Genomic DNA, 27039 nt, shown 5'->3' on the forward strand with positions numbered 1-27039 from the left:
GGCATGGGTTAATCATCACGTCCAAATTACAATGTAGGATTGTGCATATATTTCTATTCAACATTTTATTAAAATCTTGGAGAAAATCTGAAAAAGCAAAACAAGTAGGAATTAATTTACATGTTTAAATAACAAAGTAGAATTTTATTGGGGACTCAGGCTATGCTCTAGAGCCTTGGATGATGACTCCGGATCTAGAAGCTGCACCAAATAGTTCTGCAGAGAAGTACACAAACTGGCACTGCCAAGTAAGAAACTGTGTGGAAAGGGCCAATAGGTACCTCAAAGACACATTTCGCAGCTTGGGGATTGACTGGGTGCTTCATTACAGTCCCGAAAAAGCATCTCCACTTATATATGCCTGCATAACACTTTATAATATTATGCATCATTATAGGCGTGTATTGTAAATATATACTTTAAATAATATTTAAGTTCCCATAACTTATTATTATTGGGCACATTAATGTTTGGTAATATTATAAAATTATATCTTATAATAATGGTTCCTTATAAATCATACAATTTCACAGCATTTTCACATACAATTTGCCCTACTAATTTGGGTCAACAGTATTGAGCATAATATAATTTGTATATTTCAGAACTCTAATGGAGCAAATGACAGTAAATTTTGTAAATACGAGCGAAGAACAACATCAGACATCAAATATCGATCAAACAAGATTGTTAACAGTTGCTCGACAAAAAAGTGAAAGATTTATAAATACATATTTTAATTAATAAAATTTCTAAATTAACCTTTTCATCCTTTTTAATTTATTTTTGTGTGATAAATGAGCATCCTGCATTCTTCCATCTATACCTACTCTGGAAAATAAATAAATTCTTCACTTGGTTGACTTTGCAGCAACATGTATACTATGTATATGTTGCCTGTGGTGCTGCGTCCCCGTGCTGTTGCAGCTTTTTTAATGTCCTGCCACGTCTGCAAATAAAGGAAAAATTATGCAAGACTTGTTTGATGCCAACAACACTAATAAATAATTTAAATTTTTTGCACTTGCTTACTTTACCGCAAAATTGACTTAACTGTTTCCACTGATTGACCGTCCCGTCTGGCCCATGCTCCTTCAGTAATGACTAAGATTTGCCACTGGGAGTCTGCCCTTTTGGCTCCTAAGAGTTCCTGTGAATTCCCCAGTGGCAAGGTGGTTGTGGGTTGGCATGAAATCTACCAACATTTGCAATTGTATTTTATTACTTCTTGATCTGAATAAACACAAATTTGTCAACTAATGGGCCATAGAAAAAGGCAAGCACAACTTTAAATAAAATAGTACAAGATCAATAATTTGATATGTAAACAGGATTGGATCTTGATGATTAACGTCTCTGTTTACTTTCACTGTAAAACATTCATTCATTAGGTACGCTTCTAAATCAATAGGTAGTCACTTTTTTAAACATTTTATAATAGAAGACTTACTTTTTAGCACTCATTTTATTTTCTCGAAAGGTAGGTTTTAAACCACTTTGAAAAATCCAGAATAAATAATATAAACAAACAGCCGCAGACGAGGAACATTTATAGATAAAAAAAACAATAAAAAACTTAGACAACTAAAACAAAACAGAAAACGAAAAATTTATTTGTCAAAACCATGAGCACAGATTAGAATAATTAATTTGTGACATTTCCCGGGGGTTCGTCTTTCCCCTATTATATCCACCGTGGATATATTGTCCACCCGTGTGCCCATGCTCGGGGGGTGGATATAAATGCGTGAGGGGATAAACGTTATATCCTTTCCCCGTGGAGAAGTGTCCCCCGCCCATGCTAGCCCTGCAGGTGGTTATCGGCAAGTGTCCATCCGCAAGTCACTTCAGTACAGATAATTTAAGTGTTTGCCGTGACGGCTACATTAGACAAAGAAACTAGAAAGTTTATTACGTAAAGTTTAAGAAACAAAGAGATGCAATTTATATTTTTTGTCCTTATATCTGTGGCGCGTTAATGACAAATGTGACGTGTGTGATTTAAAATTTTAAACAATACACTTTGTTTTAGCTTGCTATAAATTGCATATTTTTCAGTTTTCAGCGATGTTTTATTTAGTTTTTTAAGTTAAATTAAATAAATGTCTTACTTTCCATCAAGTGTTAACATTAAACAATAATCTGTTAGACGTACTATAAAAAGAGTAACGAAAATATTGTTTATAATTATTTTAAAAGTTAATTACCTTGTTTTGAACCTACGGTGAACGCAATTTAAATTAATCATTCTGTAATTAATAACTTTAAAAGTTTTTTGCGTTAGTCAAAGGACTATGGAGAAAAAATTCGATAAAAAGTTTCCAAATGGTGCTCTAACATTTTACATAAAATTATATTGCAAAAGAAAAGGTGACGCTAAAAAAAAAGTAAGTATAATATGAATTTAGCCAACTCAGACTGCAAACTGTAGGTCTCGTCACTAATAACAAAACGTTTAAAAAAAAATAACAATAATTACAAAATATTTTGATGCCAAATAAATTGTAGAAAACACTAGACTACCTTAATACTATCCTGAACGATATACACAATTTGTTGTATTAACTACAAACTTTAAAATGTTGTCGAAAATGCACAAGTTACTATCTATAATGCCAAATCTCAATATAATTTATTACTATAATACCCCCAATTTAACACTATTTCTTGTGAAGCTTACTTTTTTTCTGATTAGAATTTTTTGGCCAATTAGTAAAGAGGTATATGAAACCTAAAGTTACTTACAGTTTGGTTTTGTCTTCCAGTGTACAGCAGTAAAGGAGGCAATGAAATCATGGATTTCACTTAATAAATCTGAGAAACAACTTTTTGTGACCAAATACAATGAACATAAAAGCAATTTTAAGAAAAATATTGCTATGTGCTTGAAACAGGCTGAACCTTACTTGAGATCCAAAGTAAACATACATTATAAAGAATGGTTTGTTGTTACATTATAATTGGTATGCTATATTAACTAAAATTACCAATAGAAGATATTTCTTGTACACGAGAGTTATAGAGTTTTGATCTACCATCAAGATCAAATGTAGATGGGCAAGCACAGTTACTAAATCTAGTGCAAACTCCCAAGTATGGATTAACATGGGCAAACTAACGAGGCAGAGGCCCTATTAGGTAAATTAAATTAGGTCAGTTGCTTAACCAACTTAATATTGATTGCCACTGTCTCTATTTCATCACTTTAATAACTAAATATAACTGACAATTATACTATATTGAAACCTGAAATATTCTGATTGTCTAAACACATCACTTTTAGAGAACAGATTTGAATTTATGGCACATTTTTTTAAACTAATCAGGTATACTGATTGTGATGGAGTTTTGCAATTTTAAAGGATGAACTAATTAAAATTCTTTCAGGTTACATACCTATACATTTACTATTACATAGTTGTTCTTTTAGCTATACACATGTGTCTTTTACTTTGATAACTTTTTTTCAGTTCACAAAATGCTAACATTATTATTCAAGATGTAGATAAAGACATACTTAATAACAAATTATCACCCTCAAAAATAGAAGAAGATGATGACATGGATCCTACTCCAAATGGTACTCTAAATGCAGAAAATACAAAATTAATAATAAATGATTTTAATAATGGTATCCATAACAATACCTCACCCATGATAAATACAACCTCACAGTAAGTAACAAACTTACTGTGACTGTCTTTAATATAATGTATATTTGTTTTTTGGATTAAACTTTTTACTTTTTTTTGTAATATTTGAATATTCAATCCTAAATCAGACTCAACCAAAAGCTTAATATGTGTTTTGTTTCATCATCATCAAGCAGCCCAATACATGGTATGGGTCTCTCCTAGAAAGTGATGGGATGGGATGAGATGGGATTAGAATGTAGTCCACCTCGCTGGCCAAGTGTGGATTAGTAGACATGCCCTTGTGAACATTATGGAGAACTTTCAGGCATGCTGATTTCCTCACTATGTTTTCCTTTAAATAATTGATATTTTATTGGTTAAAAGCACATAACGCTGAAACATTATAGTTTCAATCTCCAGCATAACTGGGGATCGAATTTGGTTCCCCTCCCGAAAGGGAGGCCAAAGCCTTGCCCACTATCTGTGTGTAGTGTATATTGCCACAGGCTATCGCTGTTTCACTTTTTGTGGGTAGTGTTATTTCTGCTAAACTAACTATGTCTATTATTATGAAATGCAAAAAAAAATTCTTATATTTATGCATTCTGAAATAACAGATCTTATGAACTTGTGTAGGTGCATTACAAAAGTAATTTAACTAACTTTTTGTTTTGTAGGGATGAAATGACATTAATTCCAGAACCAACTGCTCCAAAAATCATGTAAGTTATTGTAATTTGCTGGCATGCTTGGAATTAGTTTAGAATTGTAGTCGTAGTAGGGCTTTCTGTCACAAAGCTCGTCCAGGGAAGTACCATCACCATACTTATTTCTGCCGCTAAGCAGCGTTGCTGTGTTGCACATGAGGGATAACACCTACACCTCAGGTTGATGGACACAGGGTGGCACGTTGCAGTTTGTGTTGCAAACTGTTGCTCCAAACTCTGTTTATAGGCAACATTTTTACACTTACTGTCAGCTTAGACTAGGATTATATTCTTTGTTTAATATACATTATAGTATTTTTCAGAGTACAGTGATAGTAAAAAATTATTGTTGTTTGAATAAATCTATTTATCACTTAACCACATATACACCTTAATTTTTCAGGACATCTAAAGAATTGTTTACTATAATTAAAGAAAAAGAAAATAATGAATTGATATGGGAAGAATTAACCTTGGTACAACGAAGGCGTTACCAAGAAGCTGTACGATCTATTAAGAAGAATTACATAAAACAATATAGAAAATATTTAGAGCATTTATCATCTGATAAACTGTTTAATCACTACAGAAACATTGTTAATTCCGCCTAGAAAACCCATTTTATAGACCAACATTGGATTGATGAATTGGTGAAGGTTGAGATAACAGAAACAAAACTTACTTGTGTGTTGTTATTTTACTTTAATGATTAAATATAATATTATTAATATTCAAGAATTTTTTATTAATACTTTGAAATAAAAGTTATCATACTTGTTTTGATTAACTTGAGAATGTGTATGTATTCTGCTAAAAATAGAGCACTAAACTAACACCTAAGATTAACAACAATGTGAGATTTCACCTAAAACTAAAAATATATTAATTACAAACAGCGATCTCTAGGCAATTATTTACCACAAAGGAGGCCAATAGCCATTCCTGCAACAAAAGATGTCAAGAACACGTGTGTTTCTGTTGCACGGTAATTATCATCTCCTATGAAGTTGTTATACCAACGTTTGGCTTTATGTTCTTTTTTCTTTAATAATCCTTCTGCTTTATCGAGTTTACGATCCACGAACCTCTCAACCTGTAACAAATTATTGGCTGAGAAAATAAAATTAACTTTCTGAAATAAGTATTTTAGGTTTATTTCTTTAACAAATATTGTCTGAGTGTGGTTGTACATAAATTTTTAACCTAAACTACATTGAAAGATTAAGCTCAAAGTTAGTAATGAATCGAATCTTATTGAATTGAATACCTTTACCTTCTCTTCAATGTAGATAGAACTTCTTATCTAAGGGAAGGTTAAGTATAGGTTAACACTACAGTTATATTAGAAACACCATGGTGTTAAATCGAAACAACAGGATAACGGGTTAGAAAGATATTGCGAATTATTAAAAATTATCGTCATACAAAGGATGTTGAATCTGCTACAGTTTCCTCTCATACATACAATTCCAAGAGATCTTCCAGCGGTTATTGATTTCAATGAGTGTGCCTATTATTTGAAGTATGTTCTTAATTCAATGATTTGAAGCATCTTCAAATCTATGCGGGAGACGAAACCATTACGGCGACAGAAGTTGCTCGTGTGCGCCCATAACCTTGACCCCCAAAAAAGTTTTTTTTTTCTTCCATATGTTATTGTCATTATGTATAGCCCTTGACTGTATTCTCACCTAAGGCAAGTGCTGATGCAGTCTAAGATGGCTAACATGTGAGGGAGCATGCCAGTTATATTTAACTACGTGATGTGTACGGAACGCTAAATCGCCTAGCGGCACGCCTTTTTCAGTACGATGATAACTATACGGATGAAGCGTCCTCCCGCCAGACCAGACCAGAGAAACTTCAGAAATAATAAATTCCTAAATGGACTGCCGGGAATCAACCCGCAACCTCCAGCTCAAAACTACAACACTCACCTCCACCCCGGGAGGTCGTTTTTTTTAGAACCTTTTTCTATACTAATATAATGAATAGCTGATGCTCGCGACTTCGTCCGCGTTAATTACAGTTTTTTTTGACAATCCCGAACCGTCAGTTTTAGCAGGATAAAAAGTAGCCTATGTGCTATTTCAAAGTATAATCTATCTCGTGGAGTGATACTCAACATACATCCAAACTAGCAACAAGTGGTTAGATTAATATAAACGAACAAATAAACAAAAGTCTAATCTCTTTATAATATTAGTAAAGATGTGTTTCTGTTCATTGATTAAATAAAATCTATGTGAAGTGGTTATGGAAACCACTTTAGATTATAAAATTTAGCACTATATTTACAGCTTGCATAAGAAACCCTTTAATTATTGCCAAGCTATAAACGGATCCCAGGAATAAAAAAATAGCGAATTAAACACACATGTATTCAACAACTAGTATTAAATAAGATAATATCATGATTTCTTTATCCTTTGTGTATTTTAAATTTGCGATATTTGAACATAATTTTATATCATGTATACTATTGTGCTTGCATAGAAGAGATGCAATTGATGCTTCGAAATTATTTAGTAGAATGCTTTGGGCGTTGAACAGACAATCTCTAGTTGATCTAGACTTGAACTAGGTACCGTAATCAATATTCTAAAGCCAATTTCCAATATTTTATTATAGTATTTAATTTATTCAGAAACCTGACACTTTTTTCACATCTTATACTCATTTGACAGATTTTGTCACATCTTATACTCATTTGTATTGAATGCAGCTATTAATTGTAATTCATGCTAGATTCTTAAATATTAGAACATTTCTTTCTTTCTAATTTAGACAGTAAATATCGATTGGTATGTGAACCCTGATAACGTCACATCTGTATTTGACCTCTGTCTCTTTACATGGTAATATTATTTTAAAAGGACTCACTCAAAAATTAAAACTATTAAAGAATTAAGATGAAGCAATGCCAAAAAAGAAGCCTCCTGTAAACCCAGCCGAATAATAGGAATTATCTTTGACAAATGATATAACCTGTAACAAAAAAGTGTAATTGTTAAATATGGTGTGGTATGTAGTAAACTTGACAGTTTTTGGTCAAATACAGATGTGGTATGGTACATAATATCTATACTAACATTATAAATGCAAAGGTGTGTTTGTTTGTCCTTACTCACAATGTTAACAAAGCAACGAATCAACTTGATTTATGGCATTGAGTTTGCTGTAAGGTCAGAGAGTAACAAAGGCTACTTTTGGCCCTGGAAAAACATAAAAATTTCCAAGGATGGTTTACAGGAATATACTTATTTTTTACACCAAATATTGTTCATCCTTCATGTTTTTACAGAGCAACCAAATGACTTATTCCCACAGGTAACACCTGGGGCACAGCTAGTAATTAAATAAATAGTAAGCAATAAAAAAAGTTTTCTTTTAATAGATATTCTAAACTAGCTTTGCTCTTGTGAAATTTTGTCATTTAATTTGTTCCTCTCTTGGGAACAGTACTTTTTTTCTAAATAAAGGTCCTTTTGTTATCCCAGGACAATATGTATTCAAAATTCAATATTTATGTGTTGAGGAGTTAAGGTGTAACAGAATAATGAATAAGCAAAGAAACTCACATTAAAATTTATATTAGTTAGTTAGTTCTTCTTCACTTCACTTCCTTACTGTATCGAAAAGTGTGTATGTCAAAATTACAAATGATAGACTGTCCTAGGTACATGCCATAAGGACATTTCAGTACCTCAGAATCTTGTCATTGCACAATCAGTATCATGACCTTATACTAGTCACAATACAACCTTATTTTGAAAATAAGGTGCTGAAGAATCAACTTTGATCCTTAAGCTTTAAAAAAATAAACAAATATTATACAAAAGTATGCTTACTTTATCAAACCAGTCAGGTGACTTTCCTGTAGTTTCTTTTTCAATTTTATCAGTAATTTTATCAACCCTCTTATTGATTTTATCCCAATTTACATCGATATATCCTTTTTGACTTGCAATGTGTAGTAAAATTACACCACCACCAATGCCTACAGCAGCAATTTTACCAATTTTCATTGTAATAAAACCTGTAATCCTGAAACAAAAATGTGAATATCATATTATTGTTTTACATATTGGGACTAGCAAGAAAATATTTCAGTGTAAAATGTTATAAGCTAGTAATTAAGCTTTCCACATTGCTAGAGATTTGCCTTTTGCTTTTTGCATAAACATTTTTTAAACATGATATAAGGAAAGAAACACTTTTCTGTGCATTAAATTCCTAGTCATACTGCAACAATATTTAAATATAAAGACTTTTTTTTAAATTCAATTACAAGTTACAACTGCAATCTCCCTAGGTAGCAAGTTCAATCTACAGTGGAAGGGTTATGGATATTACAATATTTAATTAAATGAAGAAAGTTATAGGTAAGATAATATGGAAACAAAAAAATAACAGATTGTGGGCTGTGCCACTATCATATTTTACTATTTGTATCTGTTGCAAATGATATTCATACCCACCATTATGCATTAATCCCATACTGAGATAGGAGCATTTAAATAAACACAATAAAACAAAAACTATGATGATGAGTAAGACATACCATCCTGACGCAGTTCCTAAAATTAGCTGCTTTGTTGCTGATGTCGAACCAATATCAGCAATAGCTTTTTCAATAAAGTTCTTTGCGTCATCCACTATCTTTTTTGCTTCTTCAGAAGTCTCATCTTTCTTCGGTTTAGCCATGATTAAGAACTTTTATTTCAAGATTATTTTTTTCAGAAAACAAAGCAGAAAGTAAAAATCATACAAATTACATAAAATGTCAGTTGTCTCTTGTCAACTCAGACGCCAGATGACAGATAAAACAGATTAAATATAATAGTTTATCTGCTATACTTGACGTTAGCGACCATATTATCAGATTGACATTTCAAGGTCGGCACAATTTTTTTCGTAGTGCAATTTGATAGGTACCAAATTTCAAAAGTAATAATGCTAATAAATTGCCAAAATTCGTTTTTATGTAGTATGGTATCTCAGATTAATAATGTTTAGCTATAGAATTCTTAAGATCGTTGTAAGAAGGCCGACAGTATTTTCGAGGTATAAAAGTAGCCTCGGGTTATGGGTGAGTAGTATACAATTATTAATATTAAAATAAGCTAATAAAAAAAGTTTAATTAATTTGTATTTAATTCCATGCAGAATCACGACATAACTACAAATATCAAACTTGACATAGAAAAATATTGGGCGAAAGAAATTTTATGTAACAAAATTGGAAATAAAGACACATATTATGTTCTGCCTATGTTTCCTTATCCATCGGGAAATTTGCACATGGGTCATGTTAGAGTGTATTCTATATCGGACACTATAGCCAGATTTCAAGAGCTTGAGGGTAAAAATGTTATTCATCCAATTGGATGGGATGCTTTTGGCTTACCCGCTGAGAATGCTGCCATTGAGAGAAACACTTTACCCCATATTTGGACTGATACCAACATTTCAGCTATGAAAGAGCAGCTTGTTCAATTGGGATTTAAATTTGACTGGAATAGAGAAATAAGTACCTGTGATCCAAAATATTATAAATGGACCCAATACATATTTTTAAAGTTATTTGAAAATGGACTGGCTTATCAGTGTAAAGTAAGATGCTATATTTTATTTAGGTACAGTTTTGGACAAAAATATGGCAGTTTTACATTTTACATAAGTAAATTTTACAATCTTTAACTTCAAAAAAGACAGATTAGCTAGAAACAAAATGTATGAAAAACTATCAAAAATTGCTATTTTCTTGATTTTTTTATTTCACTTAAAATTTTTAATAATAAATAATTGATCTTGGCAAATGGACACGGGTGCAGTTAATTATGCCTTTAATTATACCCATTGCTGTATTCCGAAAAACAAGAATGAGAAAGATTGTAATCTTAATACATATATTAATCTTATTTAATATAATCTTGAATATAGCTTTAACTTTTTAGGCCAAAGTGAACTGGGATCCTATTGATCAAACAGTTTTAGCAGATGAACAGGTTGATGACAGCGGATGTTCTTGGCGATCTGGCGTGAAAGTTGAAGAAAAAATATTAACCCAGTGGTTTATAAAAACAACAAAGTATGCAAAGCATCTATATGAAGGTCTTAACAGTAAAAGTTTAGACAACTGGAAAGATATTATTAACTTACAAAAACATTGGATTGGAGAGTGTAATGGTGTTGTAGTAAATTTTCACATGAATGTCAGTAATAAACAAAGAGGCTTTGATGTTTGGTCTCCAGATCCCTACAAATTCATACATGGTCAATGCATAATAATGAAGAAAGATAATATTATTATAAAAGACATGACATTGGATGACATACAGAACCTTAGGTGCTTTAACTCAATTACTAAAAGAGAAATGTTAGTTTTCGTTGCAGACAATATAAATTATCCGGAAGGTAGAGATGTCTACATTGCCTGCCCCTCAATTGATTCTGAAGATTACAAGTTATGTCTTAGTTTAAATATTCCAATTGCCAAGACAAATGATAAAATTGTAGATAAAATTTCTGAAAATGAAAGAGCAATTGATTTAGCCCAAAAGAATAATTGTGGAGGTTATTTTGTAAGTTCAAAGCTTAAAGACTGGCTTATATCTAGGCAAAGATTTTGGGGTACACCAATACCTATAATTCATTGTCCAAATTGTGGTATTGTACCAGTTCCTTATGAAGATCTACCTGTCGTTCTTCCTGAAATAAGTACACAAGAAACCAGAGTTTCAAAATTGACATCTTTTAAATCTTGGCAAAATTGCAAATGCCCCAAGTGCTCAAGTGATGCAACAAGAGAATCTGACACTATGGACACATTTGTTGACTCTTCATGGTACTATTATCGTTTTCTGGATCCAAATAATGACAAGAAACCATTTGACAAAGAAAAATTAATGGGGGTGACTCCAGTTAATTGTTATATTGGAGGTAAAGAACATGCTGTGCTACATTTATATTATACTCGTTTTATGAGTTACTTTTTACACTCACTAGGCTTAACACCAACACAGGAACCTTTCAAAAAATTATTAGTACAAGGAATGATTATGGGACAGTCTTATAAAACAAAAAATACTGGGAAATATTTACCACCTGAAAATGTAGAGAAGATTGGGAATGAATATAAAGAAAGAGAAACTGGAGAGCCAGTCCTGGTACAATGGGAGAAAATGAGTAAATCTAAATACAATGGCGAAAATCCAGAGCGTTTGTTATCAACCTATGGATGCGACACAACAAGACTATTGATCCTTGCTGATGTTCCACCTGCTACAAGTAGACGATGGTCTGATACTAGTAAGTATAATTAGTCAAGTAGCCACCATATCACCTTTATGTGGCTTTGTGAAGGGCATCTACTACCTACAGTGTATCTGAAATAACAAAACTAGGCATCTTTTTTACTAATATATATGATATTTTTTTTTATTTTAAGCTTTGCCAGGAGTATTAAACTTTCAACATAGATTATGGATAACAATCAGAGATTTTCTAATGCATAAGCAAAATGTCGAGTTATCTACGAAAAATATTTTATCTGAAAAAGAATTTAAAGAGTATGAAAATAAGTTATGGAATTCAAGAAATTATTTCATTGCAACTGCTACTTATCATTTTAAATATACTCACAAACTCAGTGTAGGGATTTCTCGTCTGCAGAGCTTAACTAATGTGTTAAGGGTAAGTACCTCTATATTTAAGAAACTTATTTCCTCAAGTCAAACTGTTGGTATGATGTCAAACTGTTATTTTCTATTTTTATTATTACTTTACAAGTTAACCTTTTGACTGCAATCTCACGATAATTGATGATGCAGTCTAAGATGGCAGCAAGCTAACCTGTTAGAGGTATGGCAGTTATATTAAACCCATACACAGCTTGTCTTTGTCGAAGAAGGGTGGCATCTAGCAACAGCTAGGGGCTCCCACCAGACCAGACCAGAGAAAAAAATATCTCAATTGCGACTGCCGGATAATGAACCCTGAATCACTTATAAGACCCTAGTGCTTATCAATGCTCTAGGGAAGTAGTCAATTAAGTTGAAAACTCTTCCAGAGAAAATTCAGAAATTATCCATTTCTTTTCTTTATCTTAAATTAAAACTTACTAATAAGAAATCAAAATTGTTTGGTAAAAAAAAACTGAGCAGTTTTTGAAATTGGGAGATCTTATTAGACATATTTAAGTTTCAGAAGTGTATTTAACTTATTACTATTAGTTTTACATTATGTTTTAGAACAACATACCACCTCAAATAATAGCCAATAGCAAAGAATATGAAAAGTCATTAGCCTCTTTGATCATAATGCTGTCTATAATTACTCCACATTTCGGCTGTGAGCTTTGGGCTGGTATGCGATCTGCGCCTAACAGAATATGCGATAATGCCGATGGAATTGATTGGAATCAAGAGGTTGTTCAGCAAAGATGGCCAATTGTGGATGAAAGTTACCCACTATCCTTGCAATGTAAAGTAAGTTATACCAATCTAGTGCCAATAATTCAGTATAGTAATTTTCAGCATTTTAGATCCACAACTTTTGTTAGTTTTAATTAGGACCTGGCAGATTGCCCTCTCGAAGGCAAGTGTAAACTCATGTGCTATAAACAGAGCGACACTTCACAGGATTAGCGGGGGACACGTCCTGCCTGTAGTTACAAAGTCAACCACGTCCTTCAGATCGCCAGGGTTAAAACGTATTTCAAGACAGGCTTGCGACAGGCGTAAATCTCGCAATCTTTGCCGTCAAAAGTTACTATTGAATTTTTTTGGGATGCAAAAGTGCTGTCTGACAGCAAAGATCGCGAGATTTACGCAGGTCGCAAGCATGTTGTGAGATACGTAATGACGAGCGCGATGCTGCTTTGTGGCAGAAATAAGCATGGTGCTAGTCCCCGGGCAAGGTCTGTCGCGAAAAGCTCTATACCTACTAATGAATATTTACTGTGTTAAGATACGACTGCGCAAAGCTCCAGATGTGTATCAAATACCTACTAAATAATTTGTGTGTAGCACAACATCCCTATTAGATTTATGTTGTGTATTGTATTCTTGTTCAACTAAAACAAATATCAAGTTATAATAATAATTAAGTCAAAGCCATAATAACATAATTTTGATTTACATAAGTTTTTTTTAAGGTTGATGGTGCTGATAGGTGTGACCTGAAAATAGAAGCGAATAAGTTAAATAGTCTAGATTTAGATCGTGTATTACAAATTGTAATTGAAGAGAAAGGAGTTGCAGAAAGAATAAAACACGGAATATTGAGAACAAAATACGAGCTTTACCCAAATTGTCGCGCTATATTACATATTTTTACAAACAGAAAAGCAAAGAACAAACTACAATTAGAAAAAGAAAAGGAAACCTTCTCTTCGCAAGCTTAAGAGGTTTTGTCTCTAAAAACTACATCAAAGGGGCGAATTATACGCAAGTGAAGTAGCTGTTCTTAGACAATTCATTAGTCATAGTAAAGATAGTTTAACAATTATTCATTGTAAAGTCAACATCTCCTGAGGATGCTCGGTTTCGGAGCGAAACGTGCGTAGAGGGTACATTACCGAAGATCTTTTTGGTGTGGAGTAAGGATTGAAGAAATTAGAAATTTTCCTGCAAAATTTTTCTCACAGATTTTCCTGCTTTTCGCGGAGTATAGCAAATTAAGCTTAATTTTCATAAGATAGCTGATATAATACAATTCCCAGTCTAAAACGCCACAAAAATGCTTGAAGCGATATGTGGTTTAGTGTGATATCGGTTGTGTAGCAAGGCTATGAGTAAAACTGTTTTGAGGAAGACATCATACGCGTTACCTACTGAATCGAAAGCTTGTAGACACTTTCATACGTAATCTGAAAAAGTCTTATATGTGCCTTTTGATGTCTCTTCAACTACTTGTCTAAAATTTACTAGCTGGCAGCTTGTTACCTCTGTACATACGATGAGTTTACAACTGTCGCCGTTAAATCATGCGTTTTGCATGAGCACACCAGATTTTGGAACTACAAAAGAAGACGTACAGTTGGACCACATGTTGAGAAAGTTAATGAATCTGGTGTCATTCCGCAACATGCAATAAATGTTTCCTATTATTTAAACAGTTCTCAATCATTTTTTTTATTAACCTCTCTCACAATAAAAAGAAAAATGCTCATTTTTCTTAGTTTTATTTTTCTGAATATGCATTTTAGATATATTTATTTATAATTTTATTTCAAACTGTTCTAAATAAATAAATTTTAGATATCATTAAAGTTTTTTATGATACAAAACTGTCACTGTCACACAAAGTTCTACTACTACTACGAACTTCTTTCTAGTGCTGGTTTTGTTCACACTTTATTCCCTGCACGGTTAGCATAAATAATGAACAAAAATTATTTCACCACAAGGGATAAAATTCAATTAACGTTACCGTTACCATCTCCCAAAACACGGCAAAAGGAAATAGAAGAAGAATTTTAAGAAGAAGTTTACCCCCGTTTATTATTCATCATCTTTATCATCAACCCATTACCGGTCCATTACAGGGCCTGGGTCTCTTCTCACAATGATAAGGGGTTGAGACAGTAGTCCACCATGCTGACCCAGTGCGGATAAGTTGGTTTTTTATTACATGTAAATTATTTCCACCTGGACGTCAATGTTAGGAGATTTGATTAATATGTGGAAGAAGATAACATTACGTCTTTTTCCCGGGGAGATACATTTCTTCTACCCATGCTAGCCGTGCTTGAAAGGGGTTCTTAGCCATAGGTTGGGGTCAATGTACGACATGGGGGCGGGTAAATAGAAAAGGTCAGCCCTAAGGGCCTATGAGGCTCAGACTTACAGATAGATGGTCAGACACGATATCTCTTTCAGGTAACCCTTGGGGATAGTAATTCTAGAGTGTAAAGGGTAAAACATGATTACCTACCTAATAAGGTACTTAACTTAAACAAGGGGCACCTTTATTTAAAGCTTATAAAATGGTATAAATTAAAAAATAACACAGAATTTTTTTAAACCTTAGCTTGGGTCCTTATTAAACTTAGATAGTACTTAAAATAAACACCATAAATTATTATAATAGTTAAAATTCTTAGGTACGTTAATTCTCAATGAGCCTTCTAGTTTCTTATATCTTACAATATTATTTTGGCATTGAATTACAAAATAGCTACAAAAAATTATAGGAAAAAACCAATCGTGGACCTTAACAACCTTATAACAATAAAAAAGTTTTGCAATGAAATATCCACAAAGATACTAGAATAAAGAATTCTTTACTCTTTCACAACTTGAGACAGGAAATACAAATCGAATTAAATTAAATTGCAAAAAAAAATTATTGGCCCTTAGGTATGAAGTATTAAATAACGATTTAAAATTTTCATTAAGTGTTAAAGGCACATGATATATTTGTTACAAAAGATCGTGCCATATAATTATTATTTTATGGCACGATCTCGGTATGCATGTAAGAAAGGCTCTACGAAGCGAAAATTTTTTACAACTATTATTTTCACTTGCAATTAAGACAGAAGTTCGAGAAAATATTGTTAGTTAACAATTGTTTAACTTGTTGAAAAATTTACTTAAAGTACAATTTCCAACGGGAATAAATTATTTATAGTGTATCGAAAACACCATATTTTTTTCAAATAAAAAAAAATTCAATACCTTAAATAAATTAAGTAACGTGCCGTACTCGCTTTTGACGCCGCGCTTGCAATCTAAAAATGTCGCGTGCAGACCTATATTCAGCTTTAAATTAAAATGATAAATAATGGAGATAGAGTTCCAGGAGTTCCGAGTTTTTTATTGGAAATTTCCTCCTCTTTCAGAATATTTTTTTAAAATTTCTTAAATATTGGCTTATGAAAGCTTATGAAATATTGGCAAAACAAAATGCCATTTTTTTTAATTGTTTATAACTTTTGCAATTTTTTATGTGCTTTTGGCACATTTTTCTAGGCGCCATTCAGGATCCAATGAGCTATCGTCCATAATTTTAAGAGCAATATCTCTATTTTGTACCATTTTCAACTTCTCGACTAGATTATACAGCATGGCAAGTTAAAATTATCTATAAAAAACAATTATGCTCTTATAAAATATTCTTTGTCAAATTTCATCAAGATCGGATGACGAACAAAAAGAAATCTAAGGATGACGAACAAAAAGAAATCTAAGATTAGTTTTCGTGTATGGGAATACTTGGACGAGAATTTGGCATAGGTATTTAGGACTTTGGGTTGGGTTTGGGTTTTAGCTTCTATCAATAACAAAAAATAGTAATCGCTAAATTATTCAACATTCTAATGTTAGTTGACTCGTATGGAGAAGGTTAAACCAAGAAAATCCCTACTATATTAAATAATATTAATAGTCGACACGCCCTCGAAAATGTGGCGTGTGTGTCTACGTAAAGTTTTAAGTTAGAGAGTTGCTGCGGTATGCTCATGACTTCTGTTCTCTTCCCTTTATATCTCCAATGATAAATTTACCAAATCTTTAACAATTCAATATTTAAATAAAAGGTTTATATGTAAATCGGTTAAGATATGATAATTATGGTATATATCCATACCATATATTTTACAACCTAGCCCGAAATAACCCTATTGCTTCCAGGTATGGAGGGTAGAGGTAAGGAGGATCATCTTTGTATATGAAAAAGTGTCGTCAAAATGTATTAAATTAGGATGGCGCCACATTTGCATCAAGGTAACTCTTAAAAGAAGCGCCAAATATAAATATTGTTAGAGTAGGCTTGAAAAATAAACAAGGAAGTAAGGTTATATTTACCACAATATTTTGTACAACGTAAGTAGTTGAAATTCTCAATAATTAACTACTTTAGTCGATAATGACATTAATTTTTTTAACTCGGCATACTTCAATTCATCTACGATTGCTACATTCATACCATACCCTGTGCATCCACCAGCGCCATTGTGGAGGATTTTTGAACTGTTATTTAACGCATACAACTGGACACTTTTTCAACTATTCTCCCATATAAGATGACTCTCCTTACCTCTACCCTCCATATTTTCTCCCATATAAGATGACTCTCCTTACCTCTACCCTCCATACTTCCAGGATAAAGCGGTGACAGATAACGTCTTAAATAAAAATCTGTTCGTGTTCTCTACTGACCTATCTTAGCGCACCCCAAATAATTATTAAAAGAAGGTACAGCAATCATCGTAAAAATTATTCATTAGTAGGAATTTTGTTCACTGTTCCATACTTATTTCAATTATAGTCTTTGGACGTAGGGTGATGAGAACAAAATAATCGAGCGTCGAGTGATAGAATGAGAACTGAGAAAACAAAACTGACGGATCTAGTGATTATATACTCTTTGGTCAATATCTAAACAATGAGATCTTATAATCTGTGACAGACACATCAAAAGTCAAAAATAGTTTTGTAATTTTGTTGTTCTACTAATAAGTGACCCACTATAGTTGTGACTATAGTATAATAGAGGGCAGTGTACCTACCGAGTACCGCTTACTAATAGGTACCCAAAGAGTCTACCTATTTCTAAAAAAATAAATAAAAATCCAAGTTAAGGGTAGCGCAAAGCGCCTGAGCTGTAAAATATGCGTAATCATATTAGTTAAATCGACGTTTCAGGATTTAAAGAAATCGTTCATTCCAAGAAAATAACATGCAAGCAAAAAAACGCTATTTTTTTTTAATTCTATCATGTTTCCTGGCTGTATACTGCTTTATCACCAGTTTCTACTTGAATCCTAGAAGAAGTCATAAATCACGTCGAGGGCAGTTGCCCACATTCGCTACTTTCGATGAGTTATATGAATCACCATCTCGTCAAAAAAGAAATCCTCAAACAACTACAAAATCATGTAGAATGCAAACTTGTTTTGATTTTTCGAAATGTGGTAGTGACCCGAAAGTGTATGTGTACCCCACTGATGGTCCAGTAAGTGCCACATACCGTAAAGTTCTGTCTGTGATAAGGGAGTCAAGGTACGCTACACACGACCCTACTGAGGCTTGCCTGTTTATACCAGCTGTTGATACTTTAGATGCTGATCCATTGTCCCCTGAGCATATTCAAGATGTTGCCTCAAGACTTTCCCGACTTCAATACTGGAAAAATGGTCGCAATCATGTAATCTTTAATTTATATGCAGGCACCTGGCCTGATTATGCAGAAGGGGCTTTAGGATTTGATTCAGGTGAAGCTATAATGGCACGAGCAAGTGCTTCGGAATCAATTTTCCGTGATGGGTTTGATATATCATTGCCATTGTTTCACAAAGAGCATCCAGAGCGTGGTGGTTTGCCCCCTGCAGCAACAGGAAACCCTTTCCCAGCTCCTCGAAAACATTTACTTGCATTTAAAGGGAAACGCTATGTACATGGCATTGGTAGTGAAACAAGGAATTCTTTATGGCATTTACATGATGGTAACCAATTAATCTTAGTGACAACTTGTAGACATGGTAAATCTTGGAAGGATTTAAGAGATGAGAGATGTGATGAAGATAATAAGGAATATGATAAGTGAGTATTCATATACATCACTTTCTTTATTTTTGTGGCAATCAAAAATTAAATTTCTAGGAATTGGATAATTGGGATAAAATTAATAATATTTCCTGTGGATATTTTTTTTAATCAAAATGAATGAACATGTTTTTATTCAACTATACAAAAACATTTTTAGATTTTACACAAAGATTAACAATAGATAATGATAATGTATAATGTTTCATCCTATTTAAAATCGTACAAATTTTAATTAACAGACAATCAAATTAGATTTAAATTTTATTACAGTCCTTTGTTTTTGACCTTTTTTTTATTGACATTGGTTTTGCATTTTTTCAGATTTGACTATGAGCAATTATTAGCAAATTCTACTTTTTGTCTTGTGGCTCGTGGCAGACGTCTTGGTTCTTACCGGTTTTTAGAAGCATTAGCTGCAGGTTGTGTTCCAGTTTTGTTAAGTAATGGGTGGAGATTACCTTTTGACGAGCGCATTGATTGGCGACGTGCAGTCATCTGGGCTGACGAGCGACTTCTTTTACAGGTCTATTTGCATTAAAACAATTTTTAATGAAAATTTCATTAGTGAAAAGGTTCAGTAAATTTTATTTCAAAAACATCTAATTTAAAATTCTTCCCTGTCTAATATTAAATCAGCTTGAAGTGGTATACTGAATGTTTTTATGACTACTAACTGTCTCAATTATTAGAAAACTCTTTTCATTATATATACCTGTTCTATGACCCTCTATACAAATGCCTAAGATTTCCATGAATCATTAAATTCTATTAATGAGAATCCTTAACAATCTTCTAAGGTACAAAAATGAATATTTATCATTCTTAATTTTATTCAGGTGCCTGAGCTAGTACGCTCAGTTTCTGCTGAGCGTGTTCTTGCATTGAGGCAGCAGACACAACTTTTGTGGGAACAATATTTTTCTTCAATTGAGAAGATAGTTTTTACAACTATAGAGGTATTATACAAAAGAAACTTATAGTTATTTATAATTTGGAAGTATTTTATATATTTCAGATATAGTTCTAACTTTATCTTTTGCAGATAATATTAGAACGAATAATGGCTCACAGATCATCGCGACAGCGTGAAGCATTGATTTGGAATGCGTCTCCAGGTGCATTGGGCACATTGTCATCCTACGGGGACTCTCGTGCCCACCTTCCCATCGCCGCGCCCGCACTCTCCGCGCCTCGAGCTCCCTCCCCGCCACCCGGCCCTCTTCCCGCGCCCTCCCTCCCCCTCACTGCGCCCCCGCCCACGCCAGGCGTCAGCTTTACAGCCCTACTGTATGTACAGGCTACATCACCAGCGTTACACAAGCTCCTTGCTAACATAGCCAGCAGCGAATTCTGTGAAAAGGTAATATATACGTGCTTTCTATATAATACAAAGAATATTGTAACAAATACTACTTTTTAATAATAATAATAATAGTAAAAATATAAAAAAGTTATTAAGTTTTACATTAACACTTTAATTTTGACAATAACTGAATAAAAAATCTTTTTTTTTTCTATTGCTTAATTGTAAACAGAAATAAATCATTTATACTAAAATTTTTAGTAGGACATTTGGGTTTAAAGAGTCAATAGTTGAGTTTTAATATTTATTTAATTCAGACCCAAGAAATTTGTCATGATATAATGTGGTAATGAAGACACTTATCTACTTTGGGGGCGAAGTGTTTTTTTTTTAATTTTTTGTCCCTCCTCCCCCCCTGGTGAGATGTCGTGAAATTTTATTCAACCCCCTCCCCCATCCCCCAATCTCACGTGAGATTTTTCAAAATGTGGGATTCATACGTAAACGAGTTGGATTGTTATTGTAAAAAGAAAAAAAAAATTGGTTCGTGCTACGAATAGTTAAGACTACTTAGTAATCAATATTACTGAGAGTTTAAATTTAAGTGTGATAAAAATTTAACAAAAAATTGCGTGATATTTGCCGTGACCCACCAACGTAAGATTAGATGAGACCCCCTTCCCCCCTTAAACATCTCACGTATTTTATGAACGCTCCCTTAGGAGATCTCTGACAGTGACCCATATGTTATTAAAGTATGCATAAACTACAATATGTAAAAAAAGAAAAAGACGCAATGAATGTGATTCTCATGCCAGTAATGTCGTAACTTACACTTAATCCTTGGTTTTTCTTGCTCCATAGGTGGTCCTTGTGTGGGATAGTGAGCGTGCCGCGCCATCTTTAAAGTCACTTTCCAGAACGGCTGGTGACCTACGCGACCCCTTACCTGTAATAGTTATCGACGCCACTACACATTATCCAGGGTAATTAGATTGTGAATTGCCTTAATAGTTGTATTGCGTAGTGTACTCAGTACAATCAACGAGTACTGTACTTATTGCAAGATACAGAATGTACTGGTGTACGGTTTTTTTTAAATATTAAAATTGACGCATCAGCTGCAATTCCGTCAACACCTGGCGCCTTGCGATTCTTAAGCTGTTTGAGAGCCACATTAATCTCGCACTGGTTAGGTTAGGTTCGGTTAGCGGTCGACTAACCTGGACGGGTTAGTCGACCGCTGTACACAAGCGGCACAAAACCGTGGAATCGGTCTGGCTGGACATAGGCCATAGGTATTTTGTACCGAGTTCGAACTCGGTACAAAAGACCTTTGGCCAGCAGTGGACGTCTATCGCTTGATATGATAATGATGATGATGGTGTTGTTGTATTGACGCTTCAAGTAGATGGCCCTGATGATAAATGGAAAACCAACCATCGCATAAACAAAACAACACTTCGCAGGGCATGCAACACCATCTGTATCAATTCAACCTGAGGCGTAGGTGTTAGTCCTCAAGTGCCTGGATCTTGCAATAGGATTAGTCCGAATCAAACTTTGGCGTCTGGAACTTCGTGCGTTGCGATGCGCAAAGTTCAATAATCGGTATCAGCCAATCAACGGGACGGTACAGTTGACTACCCGGCGAAGTTACACTCGCGACGACATAAAGTTTGAAACGAACTATACAGCACTCGTGAACTGAGTTGGCCGCACTGAAGTAAGTCACAAGTGTCGCAGATGAATATTGAGTAGACATTTATACATGGTAATTGCGCGAACGCCTCAGAGTGCTGACTTCAGTCCGGCCAAGTAAAATTGTACGTTGGACTTAAATAATCTTGTTTAACAACATTAATTAAGTATGAAAGGAATAATTTAATTTATGCTTTGATATTCCAATTGAAGGGAAGGCGTGTCAGCACGCTGGCAACCTCTTTGGGCAATACCTACAGCGGCAGTGTTTTCTTTAGACGGAGACGCGCCCATGTTAGCTGAGGAGTTAGATTTCGCTTTCCGTGTGTGGCAAGAATTTCCGGAGCGAATTGTCGGTTACCCAGCTAGGAACCACTTTTGGGATGAATCTAAGGTAATGTATAAACCTATTCCATTATTTTTTTTTAGATATTCAAGCCGACAAATTATTGCAACACGCTACTTATGTACCTATCTAGTTTCAGGATATTCAATTACGAACGTTCAACAACAAAGTAAAAGTTTGTGTTTGGTAAAAGTTTGGTTTTATGCTTTTTATTTATGTTTATTTTCTGGCGGACCCGGGAAAATTTCTGTCCCTTTTTTTCCACTCTTGTGGTAAGTGACGATGCAGTCTAAGGTGGGCTAACCTTTATGGTAGTGGGTACCCACCCCTAATCAGTTTCTACCCCACATTGTACCAGAATGCTAAATCGATTAGCGGCACGTTTTTGTCGGTTGGTCGGTGGTAACTCCCACCGGTTCAGACCGGAGGAAATTCAGAAACTATGAATTCCCAAATTGCTTCTGCCTTGAATCGAATCCGGGACCAACTTAAAAACACAGCGCCCCTCATGGAGTGATCCAGAACATTTCGTCCAGTGGCAGTCGTGTCCGAATACGTTCGCATTGTGCGTTCTGTTCTACGGCTAGATACTATTCTGTATGAGGATCCAGTGTCCACGTTACGGAAGACATATATAAAAATGGAATTAGTTACATCATCTAAAATCGAACCCGGAACCAAGTTAAAACCACAGCGGTCCATGGATCCAGAACATTTCGTCCAGCGGCATCGTATCTGAATACGTTCGCATTGTGCGTTCTGTTCTACGGCTAGATCCGATTATGTTAGGATCCAGTGTCCAAGTTACGGAAGACATATATAAAAATGGAATTAGTTACATCATCTAAAATCGAACCCGGAACCAAGTTAAAACCACAGCGGTCCATGGATCCAGAACATTTCGTCCAGCGGCATCGTATCTGAATACGTTCGCATTGTGCGTTCTGTTCTACGGCTAGATCCGATTATGTTAGGATCCAGTGTCCACGTTACGGAAGACATATATAAAAATGGAATTAGTTACATCCTCTAAATCTCGCCGGTGAAACCCACTTGTGGGCTCAGCGAGGCCGCCAGCGGAAGCCGTTTAACCTGTGTTGCGGCGGCAGGGCGCGTGGGGCTACAGCAGCAAGTGGGGCGGCTCGTACTCGATGGTGCTGCCGGGCGCCGCGCTGGTACACCGCGCGCTGTTGGCGCTATACGGCGCCGCCGCGCCCGCGCTTCGCCTGGCCGTGCGGCGCGCGCGCAACTGCGAGGACATCCTGCTCAACTGCCTCGCCGCGCACGCCACGCGCCGTCCGCCTCTCAAGCTCGCTCAGCGCCGCCGCTACAAGCCGCAGCACCACCGATACAGGTGCGCTGTTACTTTAAAAAACAAATAAGTACTAACAACTGCAACTATCACTATGAAAGGAGACGGGGATTCCCGGGGATGGTTTAGAAAGACCGTTATTTCTTTCTATTTTTAAAATATATATATTTATAGTTTAACACTACAATAAATATCCAGTGAGCAGTGGCGTGCATAGAGGGTATGCACAGGGTATGCAGATGATATAAAATGATGAATATCACCATTACGAGTTATAAAAAACTTAAGGATATTCTTTGTAAGAATTATAAAAAGCATACCCTTAAGTATATTATACCCTCTATGCACACCACTGCCAGTGAGCGGTGATAGCCCAGTGGGTAGGACTACGACTTAACTGTCCGTGGAGCGAGATCGAATCCCGACACGCATATCTAACTTTCTAAGTTATGTGCGTAATAAGCAATTTAAATATCACTTGCTTCAACGGCGAAAGCAAGCATCGTGAGGAAACCTGCATGCGTGAGAGTTTTCCTTAATGTTCTCAAAGGTGTGTGAAGTCCACTAATCCGCACTCGACCAGCGTGGTGGACTACGGCCTTAACCTCTTCTCATTGTTGGAGGAGACCCGCGCCCTGAAGTGGGCCGGTAATGGGTTAATATGATGATTCTGATGATGATGACAATAAATAATTCTTTCATTAATACTTAGTTTATTTATGTATACTCATTAATAGATGATATTAGGTTACTAGTTCTAGTCGTTATAATGTTAGCATTAAAAACTCTTTTACAGAGGTTTCATATTATGGGAGTAGAAAAATTTAAGTAACGGTTGATAATAACGTATTGTCACATTGTGTTTTAATACCTCGTATTATACAACAGACGCATAAATAGCTATTAAATAATTAAAAATACAAAAATGCTGCCACCAGGTGATAATTTAATTAAAAAAATATATTGAAACCACTACGAATACAACTACTTAGCTTAATAAATCATACAATTGATCGATCGATCGTTCACAAAATCAATACCATTGTATATGTACTATACACGGAGAATCTTGTCTACATGTCTGGTTTTTTGACTATGCTCTTATTTTGGATTTAACATGCATTTGAAATTGAGACTATGGATCGTTGTTGCTTATGAATAATTATTGTTGTCAATTACAATTCGAAAATCAGCTGTTTGTACACCTGTAGGTGTACTCCATTTCCACTATTTCTAATAACTCTGCTCTCTGAATTACATAGTCCGCAGGATTTTAAGTGATGGTCTGATAATATACGAACAATTTTTACACTACTTTCATGTTTTTATAACCGGCCCAACATTTATGAATGCCAACCTCTTCCTTTGGTTGTGTATGTAACACTAGCAGATCCGACGTACGCCGTCCCGTCCAGTAAAGCAGTGCAGTTACACCCACCGGTCCACCAAATATCAATTTCGTCATCAACCATCACCCATTGAAGTAATAACCCAAAATTTCATTCAAAGCAGTCCAATCGCTTAGGTGGACTAAGATGACAGCACACGTACAGAAGAATTATATATTTTTATATTTACGAAATTGTACGAAGTTTACTAATGTGCATGTAGATTGAGATAGAGAATACTCCCGAGCTCCAAGCTTGGGTACAGCAGCAGAGTCCCAAGGTGGAGGTTCCTTTGAAAAGAAACGTTTAGAACACCTTGACTCGAAGCGCCACAACAAAAAGATAAGGCCTATACATAATACATATACCTATAATGACAGCGGTCAACTTTACTGCAGGTTGTGCAATCGAATTTTGAAAAATAAATTCGCCTACGCTGGTCATTTCCGTGCACACTCCAGACGATAAAGCGCAGGTGTCGCCGCTGACGGATACGTCTTGGAGGTTATTAGGACAGTTAAAACCAGCAATTTTGATTGAGGAGGTTTAATGTAACTGCCATGCCTGCTGCAATCTTAGACTATCATTAGTTATCTTTACACCTAAAGTCAGATCTCTGCAGATCTCACCAGATAGCAGCCAAGGTCTGTTCTAAGTATACAAAAAAATTAAGGAGGGTGGAGGGTCTCTCTGGCTTTCCTATGAGAGGGAAGGCGTGTTCCCAGCTTTGGGACACTTGTATGCTAAGATGCCAGCAGTTTTATCATCATCTAATTCCTCAACAACACAAGACCGTAATATTTGGAAATCATAGTCACCTAAAATACTTAAAACATCAATTAATTTCATGATAATTATCCAACTTTTAAACTTCTTCCTACTTCACAGATCCTCATGGAGTGATCCAGAACATTTCGTCCAGCGGCAGTCGTGTCTGAACACGTTCGCAGCTGCATGGGGCTATATGCCACTTGTGCGTTCTGTTCTACGGCTTGATCCTATTCTGTTTAAGGATCCAGTGTCCACGTTAAGAAAGAAATATAGAAAAATGGAATTAGTTACATCTTAATAACAATTTATGTATTATTTTTATTTATAACCAATAAAAAGACTTCCTTCAATACTTATTCTAGTCCTAGATTCAAGACTTTAATTCTCAATCTAATGGTAGGTACCTTTATTTCAATTTGTTAGTGCTCAACAAGTTTTGTTTTACACTAATAAATTTATATGTTAAAGTTTATATTTCATTGAACCCTTTCCCCATTTTGCGTTTTAGCAAGACGAATATAAAATTTAGTTAAATGTACCTAATGTAGTGGAAATCTATATCTATACTTTTAATAAAACTGTAACAGGTCGAATTCTGTACACAGAAAATACCTAATTTTAATACCTACTTTTTTGGCAGATATTATGATAGATACCTACTGAAGCCAAAACCAACAGCCAAGTTTCATCAAGATCTTTTATAGTTCTACCTAGGGTCCTGGCAACCCTACACACCAAACCTACTAGCCGTTTGGCAGAACATTTGGATAAAACGGCCGAAACCCCTTTAATGAAATATAAATAAAATGGAATGCCAAGTAATTCTAAGTACTTTGTTAGTCAGTCAAATAAAGTCATCAATAAAAATTAAATTCGAGATAAAATTTTGGCGAAATGTAAAAAGCCCAAGAAAAGCCGGACACCATTTTGAACGGACACGTAATCAAAATAACTATGACCGGTTTTATTCGGACGCCTGGCAACGCTAGTTCTACCATGCCTATTATACTTTTCACTCTATCACAAATGACTCTATAATAATTCAGAGGTGATGTATATATTATAACAAAAAGTAATCAACGTTGACTAAAGTTGGATGAGTGACCAACTTTAAAGGTAAAAAGGTGAATTTGGCGTTATCTAACTGAGAATAATAAATGTTATAAAAAATTTTTTGACTAAATAACCGACTTAATACAACATAAAGCAAAAAAAATAATACGTTCCACAACATTTTTAAGTTGGTGCCAAGTAAAATGTTCATATAATTTGTATTCCTTTTTATATAGAAGTAAGGAAAGTACCAGTATTTTGACCA

The 27039-nt window shown here is 34.6% G+C and overlaps 4 protein-coding genes across 6 annotated transcripts; 3 read left to right on the forward strand and 1 right to left on the reverse strand.

Moving 5' to 3' along the window:
• The first annotated feature begins 1811 nt into the window (after window positions 1-1811).
• Window positions 1812-5072, forward strand: LOC120629902. The gene is made up of 5 exons (XM_039898982.1): window positions 1812-2387; window positions 2766-2941; window positions 3471-3674; window positions 4313-4357; window positions 4746-5072. The coding sequence occupies exons 1-5, from the start codon at window positions 2295-2297 to the stop codon at window positions 4951-4953; spliced, it is 726 nt and encodes a 241-aa protein (XP_039754916.1). The 5' UTR covers window positions 1812-2294; the 3' UTR covers window positions 4954-5072.
• On the reverse strand, window positions 5069-9147 carry LOC120629911 (FUN14 domain-containing protein 1A). 2 transcript variants are annotated; one of them, XM_039899002.1, is made up of 4 exons: window positions 8907-9147; window positions 8194-8389; window positions 7226-7330; window positions 5308-5435 (listed from the first exon to the last, which is right to left on the reverse strand). In XM_039899002.1, the coding sequence occupies exons 1-3, from the start codon at window positions 9047-9049 to the stop codon at window positions 7250-7252; spliced, it is 420 nt and encodes a 139-aa protein (XP_039754936.1). In that variant the 5' UTR covers window positions 9050-9147; the 3' UTR covers window positions 5308-5435; window positions 7226-7249. The 2 variants fall into 2 exon arrangements, with proteins under 2 accessions (XP_039754929.1, XP_039754936.1); XM_039898995.1 differs by lacking the exon at window positions 7226-7330 and having other exon boundaries at window positions 5069-5435; window positions 8907-9145.
• Window positions 9148-9246: 99 nt separating this feature from the next.
• On the forward strand, window positions 9247-14518 carry LOC120631837 (probable leucine--tRNA ligase, mitochondrial). 2 transcript variants are annotated; one of them, XM_039901505.1, is made up of 7 exons: window positions 9247-9434; window positions 9512-9958; window positions 10303-10534; window positions 10730-11656; window positions 11796-12040; window positions 12598-12834; window positions 13503-14518. In XM_039901505.1, exons 1-7 carry the CDS (start codon window positions 9354-9356, stop codon window positions 13749-13751), a joined length of 2418 nt encoding a protein of 805 aa, XP_039757439.1. In that variant the 5' UTR covers window positions 9247-9353; the 3' UTR covers window positions 13752-14518. The 2 variants fall into 2 exon arrangements, with proteins under 2 accessions (XP_039757439.1, XP_039757433.1); XM_039901499.1 differs by having other exon boundaries at window positions 10303-11656.
• A 3281-nt stretch (window positions 14519-17799) lies between these two features.
• Window positions 17800-26075, forward strand: LOC120632269 (exostosin-1). The gene is made up of 8 exons (XM_039902096.1): window positions 17800-18894; window positions 19222-19423; window positions 19737-19856; window positions 19943-20260; window positions 21068-21189; window positions 22118-22298; window positions 23360-23604; window positions 25839-26075. Exons 1-8 carry the CDS (start codon window positions 18032-18034, stop codon window positions 26017-26019), a joined length of 2232 nt encoding a protein of 743 aa, XP_039758030.1. The 5' UTR covers window positions 17800-18031; the 3' UTR covers window positions 26020-26075.
• Window positions 26076-27039: the final 964 nt, after the last annotated feature.

The sequence above is a fragment of the Pararge aegeria genome, chromosome 2, assembly GCF_905163445.1.
Source record: "Pararge aegeria chromosome 2, ilParAegt1.1, whole genome shotgun sequence".
Taxonomy (NCBI): domain Eukaryota; kingdom Metazoa; phylum Arthropoda; class Insecta; order Lepidoptera; family Nymphalidae; genus Pararge; species Pararge aegeria.

Coding starts and splice junctions, on each gene's coding strand:
- LOC120632269 (XM_039902096.1), top strand. CDS start 18,032: ATGCAAGCAAAAAAACGCTATTTTTTTTTAATTCTATCATGTTTCCTG. Junction 18,895..19,221: donor GATAATAAGGAATATGATAA/GTGAGTATTCAT, acceptor GCATTTTTTCAG/ATTTGACTATGAGCAATTAT. Junction 20,261..21,067: donor GCAGCGAATTCTGTGAAAAG/GTAATATATACG, acceptor CTTGCTCCATAG/GTGGTCCTTGTGTGGGATAG.
- LOC120631837 (XM_039901499.1), top strand. CDS start 9,354: ATGTTTAGCTATAGAATTCTTAAGATCGTTGTAAGAAGGCCGACAGTA. Junction 9,435..9,511: donor AAAGTAGCCTCGGGTTATGG/GTGAGTAGTATA, acceptor AATTCCATGCAG/AATCACGACATAACTACAAA. Junction 12,835..13,502: donor CACTATCCTTGCAATGTAAA/GTAAGTTATACC, acceptor GTTTTTTTTAAG/GTTGATGGTGCTGATAGGTG.
- LOC120629902 (XM_039898982.1), top strand. CDS start 2,295: ATGGAGAAAAAATTCGATAAAAAGTTTCCAAATGGTGCTCTAACATTT. Junction 2,942..3,470: donor AACATACATTATAAAGAATG/GTTTGTTGTTAC, acceptor ACTTTTTTTCAG/TTCACAAAATGCTAACATTA. Junction 4,358..4,745: donor CCAACTGCTCCAAAAATCAT/GTAAGTTATTGT, acceptor TTAATTTTTCAG/GACATCTAAAGAATTGTTTA.
- LOC120629911 (XM_039898995.1), bottom strand. CDS start 9,049: ATGGCTAAACCGAAGAAAGATGAGACTTCTGAAGAAGCAAAAAAGATA. Junction 8,390..8,906: donor TTAGGAACTGCGTCAGGATG/GTATGTCTTACT, acceptor TTTTTGTTTCAG/GATTACAGGTTTTATTACAA. Junction 5,436..8,193: donor CACCTGACTGGTTTGATAAA/GTAAGCATACTT, acceptor AATTTGTTACAG/GTTGAGAGGTTCGTGGATCG.